The sequence below is a fragment of the Cupressus sempervirens genome, chromosome 1, assembly GCF_028749045.1.
Source record: "Cupressus sempervirens isolate cs-2001-9-10 chromosome 1, ASM2874904v1, whole genome shotgun sequence".
NCBI lineage: Eukaryota > Viridiplantae > Streptophyta > Pinopsida > Cupressales > Cupressaceae > Cupressus > Cupressus sempervirens.
Genome location: NC_143118.1, coordinates 531170374 through 531182391, shown reverse-complemented (window position 1 = coordinate 531182391; position 12018 = coordinate 531170374). Strand labels below are relative to the sequence as shown.

Sequence of the window (12018 nt, the reverse complement as noted above, 5' to 3'; positions counted from 1 at the left end):
TTAGAGAACACATTGAAAAAAAGAAAGTGTCCCTCATCTATTGCAAAGGTGAAGATCAAGTTGCTGATATTTTGACAAAACCTCTTTCTAGAGAGAAATTTGAATTTCATCGTAAGAACTTGGGTTTGATACCCTTTGATGTAATCTCCCCAAGTAAAGATTAAAGGGGGGTGTTAGAATTAATAATCTTTCCTTGGTTGTATTTATTTATTTATTGGAATAAACCAAGGTATCCCTTATGTATTATTTATTTGTCCTCTAGTCCACATGTAAAGGACATGTCATTCTTGTCCTATTATCCACTTGTGAGGACAACTTATTTTTGTATTTCTTTTAATAAGGAGAATAGATATTCCTCTTTAAGAGGAACTTGACACTTTGCACACACCTTTTATGAATGTGGCATTCATAGAAATGGGAGTTACACATGCAAAGACATGCAACTCTTTTCTCATCTCTTTAAAAGAGGTGCTTCTCTCTCTCATTTTCATCTAGTCTCCATTATTCACATCAAGTTTTTGATGCTATTGTAAATGAGCTATTTTGCTCCATTTCTTCTCTCTCTCTCTCTCTCATTCTTAGGCATTTGCCTCATTCATAATACTCACAAGAAGTTTTCTTTGCTTTCCCCTTATCAAATCCTCGTCTCTTGTGTTGTTTCCTCATTAGTATTGCTCCATTGATCTTGTATCATTTGTATGGTAAAACTCTTTTTGCTCTCTTGGATTAAATCTATTATTTCATGCTATTTCATTTTATTATATTTTATCATTTCAATCACTTTTTCTTACAGATCAGATAGAAAAGAACAAGACATGGGAATTGGTTCCTAGACCTAAGTGTTGGATTTTCAAATCTGTTGCAAATGCTCTAGGCACTGCCATTTGATTTTGGTATGTGTGTTCCAAATGCCAACAGCCTCTTATTTATAATGAGAAAATGATAAGAAGAGACATGTCCCTTCACGGGACATGTCTATTCATTAATTTGATAATTACTATAATAAATATAACCATAATTATATATATAATTATAATATTAATTTCTCTCACATAATAGACTTATATCTTATATGTAATTATATCTCATATATAATTATATATAGCCATACAGCTACCAAATATCAACACTCCCTCTTAGTTAGGGAGAATGAAGAAAAGACAAATATTACATCATCAGTAGTATTACAAAATTTAAGGATATCTCATTAGATACCTCAGAAGTTTTCCACCATGTGATATTGCATTCAGCATCACGAGTATTGGCCTCCCAGAATATCAATGATATTCACCAAGTACTCAAAAGGTTTTGATATCGCATCTAATATCAAGAGCATTGGCCTCCCAAAATATCGACATCCGATCTACACCAAGTACTCAAATAAGATGTGATATCACATTTGACATCACGAGTATTGGTCTCCTAGAATATCATTAGATATTCACCAATTACTCAAAATAAGATTTGATATCACATATAATATCAAGAGTATTGGCCTCCCAGAATATCAAAGATATTCACCAAATACTCTGAGTAATGGTCTCCCAGAATGTTGAGATGCAAGACACCCATTTACTCAATTTATTTGATCTCATAATACAAGTTATTGTAAGATAGTCACCTTACAACAACTTCTTCAAATACAAGTGTCATCATTTGGAAGTCCTGACTTCTTCATGATGTATACAGGGGGTAGCCTCATTAAAATCACAGTCATAAAGTATATTCATGAATCAGAGTCCTCTTGAGTGCTATAACTTATTGATCACTATAGAATCCATCACAACATGGTTTACTCCCTCTGGATCAATATGATCGAGATCACCAAAGGTTGACTGAATCATATCCTCTATCTCGCTCCCTCTCTTTCAAGGTTGCCTGAAATATCAACCTCCCTCCGAGTCTCAATCTCCCTCTTTTTCCTACAATAACATTCTCAGAGGAAGAGATCAAAATACATAACTCTTAATAGTATATATAAGAATACAAATAAAAGATTAATAAATAAAGGTAATTCTCAAGTTATAATAATAAAAATACTTATCTATTATTATCTTGAAAGTTTAAGTATTTCTTATATGATTCGCTTCTAATATACCCCCTTCACCTTTGTTGACATCACTAAGCCACTTATATAAGTTGGTAATGTCGTGGGACCATTTTAATCCATTTATGAAATGTCGTGGATGTCATCAATATTCAATGCTCGCTTTCTCTTATAAATTTTAGATGTTTTATTTTTGGTATAACATTATTCTTCAATGAAATTGCTTTGCCCCTGTTAAAAGCTCATTATACATCATTGGACAAAGGCTCCGCACTTGTTTCTTTGGTAACTATTCAAGCAACCCTATCTCTATTTATCCATATTTCGCCATGTTGTCGATCTTGTACTTCAAAGCAGTCTTATCTAATCGATCCCAATATCACAGTGCTATCTACGTATTTTTCTTCTAACAGGTATTTGGATCAGAAATTTTTATGCTAATTGATGCAGCTCAAATGCTCTTTTCAAGCACAGGAAACGATACAAAGCATAGTCGAGACTTTCCTTGTTCAACACTCTTGTCTCCCAATGCCACTCTTCTCTTCCATGTATCAAACTCCAACTCTTTAGTAAGCCATCGACAAGTGATTCTCAATGGAGTGATAAAGGATGTCCTCACAAGGATGCATGACTCCCTCTGTAATTTGTGACTCCCTCCTTATGAGTCATAGCCTCACAGGTATCAACATCAATAGACACAAGCTCACACTCGTTACCAACATTTAGTAGGCTACTTTGAGAAATGATGTGCACGAGTTAATTAAAATGGGATATGACTGTTGGGTGATCTGTCACCTTCGTCTGACCTCCTTCATATTCAGTTTCAACAGACTTCCACACATGCTAACATCTCCAACTTGTAAGTATCACTGTAATTTTTTATGATGTAGGAGATTTGATCTAAAAATGGCTATGCCCCCATATGTAAGCATCCAAGCGTGATACTTTTCTTAGATACAGAAGTCCTACAGATTATTATCTAAGTTGTTAGTATAACTTAGCAACAACATTTGAGGATTGGTAATGTCCATGCGAATCACAAAGAGTTGTGCATGCAAATCATACAGTGCCAAGTATCACAGTCACACATAGTACAATGGTCGCAACAACTCATATCAAGATCATGAATATATTTCTTATGTTAATTCATTCATGAAATATTTCTGCAAACTTTATAGGTATTGTAGAGAGCATTCACAATTTTGCAATAACAATCAATTTGACCTCAAAAAAAAAATTTGATTAATAGTTTCTCATTTGCAGCAACTTGCCTTTGATACCATGTTAGACTTTAAGATCTGCTGCAAATGTACTTACTAGGCACTGCCATTTGATTATGGCATGTGTGTTCCAAATGCCAACGGCCTCTTATTTATAATGAGAAAATGATAAGAAGAGACATGTCCCTTCATGGGACATGTCTATTTATTAATTTGATAATTACTATAATAAATACAACCATAATTATATATATATATATATAATTATAATATTAATTTCTCTCACATAATAGACTTATATCTTATATGTAATTATATCTCATATATAATTATATATAGGCATAGTTTTATCCGACTGCAACTACCAAATATCAACACTAAGGACAAGAATGTTATTGGTACAGAATGGGTTTTTAGGAATAAGATGAATGAGCAAGGTGAGGTTGTAAGAAACAGAGAAAGGTTTGTGTGCAAAGGATATTCATAACAAGAAGGTATAGACTTTAAAGAAACTTTTTCCCATGTTGCAAGATTAGCAGCACTAAAAATGGTTTTGGCTTATACATCTAACAAGAATTTCAAGTAAGATGAATGAGCAAGGTGAGGTTGTAAGAAATAGAGAAAGGTTTGTGTGCAAAGGATATTCATAACAAGAAGGTATAGACTTTAAAGAAACTTTTTCCCATGTTGCAAGATTAGCAGCACTAAGAATGTTTTTTGCTTATACATCTAACAAGAATTTCAAGGTATATCCTATGGATGTGAAGTCAGTTTTCTTGAATGGAAAACTTAAGGAAGAGGTATCTATTGAACAACCCAGAGATCAAAATCTCGTTCTCTGCCACTTATCGGTGAGGCAAAAAAAACTTTTCTCAGCAAATATCAAAGATAAATTGGTAACTTCTTGGGAAAATAGCAAGAATTTAAAAAATGACTTAAATTTAATTTAAAATGCATTCTTTTGCAAAATGTAATAAGGAGATGCATCTAATGAGTCAGTAAATGAGTAAACAAACCAAACAAGCTGATCTAGACATTATATAAATACAATACATAACAAAATCTCATCCTCATGTGGAATGTCGATGTATGACAGCCCTAGTTAAAGACTCTGAAGTCTGAAGCAAACTAAAAATAGCAAATTGTCATTGTAAAAAGATAAACAAATACAAATGTCAAGTACAATATAAAATTAGTCTACATCTTCCTCTTCTCCTTCCCAGTAACTCTAGTAAAAACTATGGGAGTGGGAAGGGGTCTTTCCTTAGCAGTCCATTGTGGCTATGGTTGTAGTTGTGTCTCAATATCCATCCTAGATGTAGTTGGTGTTGGTGCTAGCAATGACTCATCTTCTATATCCTCACTCTTAGTGCCCTAAGTGTCCTCACTCTCACTGCCCTCCTCTTGAATGTCATTCAATCTCAGTGCAAAACCACCCTCTTTTGAATCAATATTTTCTTTAAAAATCTCTTTGAATCCACTTGTAATGAATCTACAAGGCTTCTATTAAATCCCAATTTTTGACCCAATTTAAGATATTCATATAGCCATTGAGTTTCACATGAAGTCAGTTGATAGTTATAATTTGTTATAATCCTGCGAAATGGTAAGATGGTTAGTCATTATAATTTCATATGAAAATAACATGTTAGTTGATTATTTATCATGAATTCGTGGAATTGAAAAGGGCGGTTAGCCGTATGATCATTTATGATTAATAATTTGTTATGGTAATATGATTTAACTGCGAAGAATTTCCTTGTAGGGAGCACGTCAAAAGGGTGGAAGCATTGTCAAAAAAGAATTGGGCACAGAAGCATCACCATCACTAAGAAAATGGATATGAATCTTGAATCACCATGGGTGAGGACCTAGCGACTACATAACAGGATACACACATTAGACACACGAGTTATTGGATAATCTTTAAAACATTAAACATTTTATCTTAATCAAAGTACATACCTTTAATAGCTTATGGTTGACATTTTCATCGTTTCAATATAATACATATTTATGTACGTACATATAGATATAAAAATAAGGCGATACCATAATATTATTTTATACAAGATTATATTTATTAAAATACATACATTTAAATGCGTGTACACCATGAGTGGATAAGAAGATAAATTAATCTTCTAGGTGAAACATGTATTTAGATATACATAATTAATAGGTACAATCTTGGATAAACATTAAATATGATGCCATCTTAATAATATGTGTGTGTGTGTGCAAGTAACTATATATGTTTATAAATTATCCCTTTTGATTAGTAACCTTCAAGTTCTTTTCCATATTTATTTATTTCTTTATAAGAGGTAGAAATAGACAATTGGCATATGTTATTGATGATGCAAAAAGACTATTCTTCTTTTTTTTTTAAATGCTCAAAAGTTACGGCTTCTTGGAAGCCTTTGATATTTTCGAATGCCTCCTTATTTATGGAATTCGGGAGAGGCCAAAGATATATTCTTTTCCCACGATTTTACCTCTACTCTCCTACGTTATTTCCTTATATTACCCTTTTGTTGCAAGTGATTCAAACCAGTCGTAATTCATCTCTACTCTAAGTTTTGCATTCGGATTACTCATGTCTAAAGAACCGACTGCTTAGAATCAAGCCAAGGCTCACATCTTCTATTTCAGACCAGGTTATCTAGTCAGCCTTCTATTTTCAGATTGCTATATGTTTTTAAACTATTATCCAATTTATAGCAGAAAGGAATGTGTCCATATAAATTTTGTACATTACTTTTGAATTGCAAAATCAAATGGATATTTGATGAGTCTAATCTCTCTATGTTGAGTCAAGATCAAATGTCTTTTGTTATGCCAAGGCGCCTCCTATTTCCAGTCAGATTCCTTATTCAAGCTACTTCTTTGTAAATTCTTAAGAGATGCTCTCAAGTCATAAGAAATGTACTATGACAGTAATGAGATTATATTATTTCTTTAACACTAGCTAAGCCTCAGCAAAAGAGTGGAAATACTCTAAGATTTGACACCTAGGACTCACTCGGTTGGATGGCCAAGGAAAAGGGTGAAGAGGTGAGAGAAAGTCCTGCAAGAACAAGTAAAATAGAATCTGAATTGATACAACAAATTTATTACTTTTAAGAATCATTTAATAGCTCATGCATGTCCAATTCATTCTCTGTTGTCAAGTCGAGTGATGTGATTAAGTACTAGGATGCTCAATGGCTGACAAGGTGTTCCATGTCTATTCCAGGTAGGGAGGGTCTTTCTAATTAGAGAAAGCATGGGGATAAGTATAAGGTCCGTGGTTGGGTGGTTAAGCCCCTGACAATGTTTCCCCTCTCCACAAAATGTTAGGACATGCATCAGACAAAGATAAATTAAGCATTTAAACATTTATTGGTAACAGGTATTTTACTTTTATGGTGTTTATTCAAGTAGAAGATAAGATGGATTGAGTTGTATCATTGTTTCAATTGTTTCTTTAAATGAAAGCAACTCTTATCGTCAATGTAATTGGCAACCAGTTAGATCGATTGATCTTCCAACAAGACATGAAATATATATCTATATGCAAGAGATAGGTTTATTTGATGGATTGTTATTTCAGTCTTCCATTTATTTGAATAATGAATATGAGCGTATTTTTCTAACCAATTGTTATTGTCCTAATTGAGACAGTAGTATGTGATGCCCTAAATGATCCAATGGTAATTGATGCCCTAATTGATACAGTGATATTTGACGCCCTAGATGATATATTGATAATTGTCATTACGATAAAGTAGTATAGCTATTTGTTGCTTAAGAGGTATTTTATGGACTAACTAAGGTTTTGCAAAAGCATCCCTAGACGTTTTTCGGTTTTGAATTCTACAGTATGTAGATTTTAAATTCCTTGGTAAATTCATTGATGGTATCTTCAATTGTTAGTTATGAGATTTCCATTTAAGTGAATGTAACCGTTAATGTCATTCACATGAACATAACTGATATAACTGTCTTTTTATGAATATGAAGTAATAACTATATTTCTTTGATATGTTAGTTGTTAGTTAAGACCCGAGAAACTGGTTGTTACAGCTTCCCATCACTATTTCTCTCCACCAAACCCTTCTCCTCTCCTCTAAAGGCTGCAAATTTTGAAATGGGCCACTAAATGGTATCTCATTGGGTTGCTCGTGAAATTTTTTCAACTTCTCGGGAGAAGTATGCCACTTCTTGGCAATGTATCACCAACTGCTTGGCAAGAAGTTTCAAACTTTTCAGCTGAGATTTTGGCACAAAAAACTTGTATTTTCTCACCACTCCAAACTTCTTGCGAGAAGTTGATTTATCTGCCACTTATCGGCACTATTTTGAACTATGGAACAACCTAATGGTTTTCCACTTACTTAAGCCAAAGCCATGTTATGCAGACAAAAGAAAGCATTGCATGGGTTTAAGCAAGCACCTAGAGCTTGGTATGCAAGGTTACACAAACAGTTCTAGAGTTTGGGCTTCAAGAAAGTTAATGCAAATAGTACTTTGTACTTGAGGACAAATTTAAATGGTTTGTTGATCATTGTTGTATTTGTTAATGACTTCATTTTTGGAGGCAATGATGAAGCTAGTGAAAAAATTTCTAATGAAATGAAGAATGAATTTGAGATGTCTATGATTGGAGGAATGAAATACTTTCTGGGATTACAGATAACACAGAGCAAAGATGGCATTTTTTTATCTTAGGCTAAATATCTTAAGGATTTGGGTTGGAAAAGTGTAAACCTATTGGAACACCTATGGTGACTGGATGCAAATTGTCAAACAAAGATGAATCACCTAGTGCTATGCAATGTAGATATAGATCTATGATTGGAGGATCATAATACTTGACACATACAAGGCCAAATACAAAGAATGCAGTTGGAATAGTTGTGAGATTTCAAACAGATCCTAAAGAGACACATCTAGCAGTAATCAAAAAGATATTCAAATATTTGAAGGGAACTTATGGTATGATAGATCTAATGATTTTTCATTGTGGGTATATATTGACGCTGATTGAGCAAGTAATGTTGATGATAGGAAGAGCACAAGTGGTGGTGCATTCTTTCTTGGTGGAATATTGGTTTCTCGGCTAAGTAAAAATAAGATTGTATTTTACAATCCATAGCAGGGGTAGACTATGTTGCAGTAGCAAACAATTGTAATCAAATAATCTAGATGAAGAAAATGCTGAAAGATATCGGTATAGAATTTTCAGAACCTACAATTATTCATTGTGATAACACAAATACTATGAGTATGTCAAAGAATCTAGTTTTACATTCAAAGACTAAACGCATTGCTATTTAGTATCATTTGCAAAGAGAGAGTTGCAAAAAAGGAGATTAGATTGGAATATGTAAGCACAACGGAACAAAGGTGTCCAATGGCTAAGGACACCTTTGAGGCATGCTTGGTGTAATGTCCCCACCTAATACAGAGTAATTGATGTGCGATGCATCAGTCCAATACAATTAGAGCACCATTAATACATCTAGACATGATGCTTGGTGCTACTCCTATGGGGGAGTGGTCACAGTATGGAGAACTCTCGATGGTTGAAGAACAAAATTCTTGTGTAATGTTTTTTGACATAATAGTGTCCATTGGTACTTGGATTATTTTCTTGGTTTCAAATTGGCTTGACCCAACGCAAGTACTTTGATGAGAATGTTCATCAAAAGGGGAACACTTCAAATTGATATTTGGCATATTGGCACTTTTGTCATTGATGTCAAAAGGGGAGAGAAACAATGAAAAACCTTAAAATCCAAAGGGGGAGAGAACAAATCTAAGAGAAACAAAGTATTGATGTCAAAGGGAAAGAAACATTGATATCAGAGCATTTATAGGTTGTATATGTTGTATTTAGATGGGATATGTTGAAGATGTTCAGAAAATTATTTCACATTCATGGTTTTTCATCATATGTTGTCATTAATGCCAACGGGGGAGATTGTTAAAGGCACTTGTGTATGCTAGTTATGTGTCATATTCGTGACAAATTTTGTCATTGATAACAACATATGTTTGAGTTCATGATAAAGAGAGAGAGAGATTTTGTACATCACAAAGGATTATGAGGTAAGAAAAGTTAACACATAACAGGTTAACTTATGCGAGCTTGGGATTGTATTCACAGATGAGTCTAGATGCTACATCTATGTTCATTTATGTTTATGTCGAGTCTGGGATGAGTTATAATTCATTTGGTAAGGACTAGTAGTAGACTAGTGTGCAAGAGATTCTGTCAAAGATAGTTGCTGGTAAATTTTTTGTATCTTATCACCGAGGTTGAACTAATAATAGTGAGATAGGAACGTGGTTGAAGACATGTTCGTGATAGCATATCCTGGAGATTATTTTAGAGAGATTGCAAAAGTAAACGTGCAATATGGTTTACTGGCAGTTAGTTAAGTCAGTGAAACATGTTGACCTTTATTAGACAAAGTGTTAAATGTACTATAGTGTGTGGAAACATTATTTGTAATGATGCTTAAGAAGACATGCATGCCTTTGTGTGGTCCTATGTAATCATTCATATATTGGGAAAGCCCTAATAGGCCGACCTAATTAGTTATTTGGACATGGTACAAAGGAAATATATTTTCCTTGATTGTAAATCATCACATATGTCATGTATGTGGTCAAAGGATGCGATTTTGATCAGAGCAGAGAAGAGATAGAGTTGGTTGATGATATTGGGCTTCAAAGGAATTGTATTGGCAATTGAGTCACAATAGTGGTCAGTTCACTATTGGATATGTTATCCTAAAGATGTACTCTTCATTGTTGACTAAAGAAATTTGGACATTGAGTTCAATTGTCTTCCTATCATCCTTTAATAGGGTTTGAACCTTCTAACAGGGGTTCAAGGTCTCCTAATAGGGATATGTCCTTTAACAAGGATTGTTGTACTAATTGCATTATATTTGACTCCTAACAAGGGCACATCCTTTCACAAGGAACATTTATATTAGTGCACTATTTTGTGGGTGTCATCCCCACCGAGGTTTTCCCTATGATCAAGGGTTTCCCTAATTAACAAATCATTGTGCCACTATGCATGGTTTATCTCTTGTTATGCTTCATTGTTTTGGTTATTGAAGTTGGATATAAGTTTAATTTAGTCACAACTAATTCACACCCACCCCCGCGCCCTCTTAGTTTTGTGGATGGACTCTACTTTCTAACATGGCATTATGGAGGTGGTTTCAATGCCCTATGACAGTAATTCCCCATCCTCCATGAGGGTTAGAAAAGTAGGACTAGGTTTTAAAATAGTAATTATGGTTTGTATAATGAGCTAGTTAAGGTACAATATTGCATGTAATGTATAATGTTGCATACTAAACAAACAGTGCCTAGTAGGAGGCATTACAATATTGCATGTAATTTATAATGTCGCATGCTAAACAGACAGCCCCTTGTACAAGGCATTACATGCCATTTCCCAAACTATCCCTTTACTCATGCATTAAAAAGTTCAAAGGATGGGACAAGTAACCTCTTTTTGATGTGCAACATCTTGATTCTATTAGATGCCTCTTAAATAATGGTATAATTAAACTGCCCATGGGTTTGAGGCATATCCCATAGATTCATCTCAGAAACACTAGACTGAGGTTGGATAGCATAATATGGCACTGCATATGTCCATACAAAAATCATGAAACTTACAGTAAAGGAAACACACCCAAGGTTGATGTAGCTATCAAGATGACTCTCAAATAAGCCCAATATTAGTTCACTGGTTTCATCAAACTCTGAACATATCAGCTTGTGACTTCAAATGTGCAATAGCTGCAACCAACAACAACAATCTTGACCCAAAAACCATGCTCTCATTATTGGTCCGATGCTTAAAACAGAAACTTAAAGCCGTCAAATGGATTATCTCCATGGTTGAGAACTTCAGAATATGTCCTAATTTCAAATTTAACGAAATATATGTTTGCCGTGTTTGTTTAAAGATAAAAATATCATTGAGAATTTCTTTCTCATGTAGAGCACAGGGTTACTAGCATTGAATTAAGATTTTCCATCAAAAACATTCAGATCTTTAAAGGGATGCAAAAACCTGCTATTTTATTTTTTTAAAGTAGTGTAGCTAAAGTATTTAACTACATCAACTTCAGTAAAAATAATTAACAACACTTATTTTTAGAAGTGGCACTTACTGGAAGACAGGTCAAGCTAATTGCCAATTTTACAAGCTCGGGGTCACATGCAATGTCCACATGTGTTGCTCCTCCCTGTCAAATGAACCATAAGCGTTGAGGAACGGAATGCTTAGATCTATACCAAATTGATAATATAATAATTCAAAAGAGTATCGTGTGACATTCACAAAGAAAATAATAGTAAAATGCTATTCATATTTCTGGCCAAGACATGAACCTTATGTGAGAAATTGAAAGATTTACTTGAACATTTGAACTTAAAGCAGAGATCCAGAGTGAAAATGTATTAATTGATAGAATAGTAATGTAGACAAAGATTTCATTGATTGATCTTCAGATAAAAAAATATATATACTATTAAGAAGTTGGAAATCCTTTCCTCTTCCACAAAGTGTAAAATATGTTACTAACAATAATGTTCTTAATTTCAAATATTTTGATAGAATGTATCAATCTATTTTGCATTTCCACTTTGCAGGCAGATATAATTAGGAGCACCTTAGCCTATTTCCAGTAGGTGAAACAGGATGATGAAGGAAACATTTTTTATTAAATA

At 33.8% G+C, this 12018-nt stretch overlaps 1 protein-coding gene and 1 long non-coding RNA gene across 3 annotated transcripts in view; one reads left to right on the top strand and one right to left on the bottom strand.

Moving 5' to 3' along the window:
• The window catches only part of LOC149578556 (uncharacterized protein ycf23-like), a 215891-nt gene that overhangs the window by 84153 nt on the left and 119720 nt on the right, over positions 1–12018 (bottom strand). The window contains exon 3 of the mRNA XM_089829810.1: positions 11460–11534. Coding sequence (XP_089685936.1) covers positions 11460–11534 — 75 coding nt within the window. The remainder of the gene's footprint in view (positions 1–11459; positions 11535–12018) is intronic.
• LOC149578557 (uncharacterized) overlaps positions 1–12018 on the top strand; it is a 113349-nt gene that overhangs the window by 85416 nt on the left and 15915 nt on the right. The gene's annotated exons all lie outside the window — the stretch shown is intronic.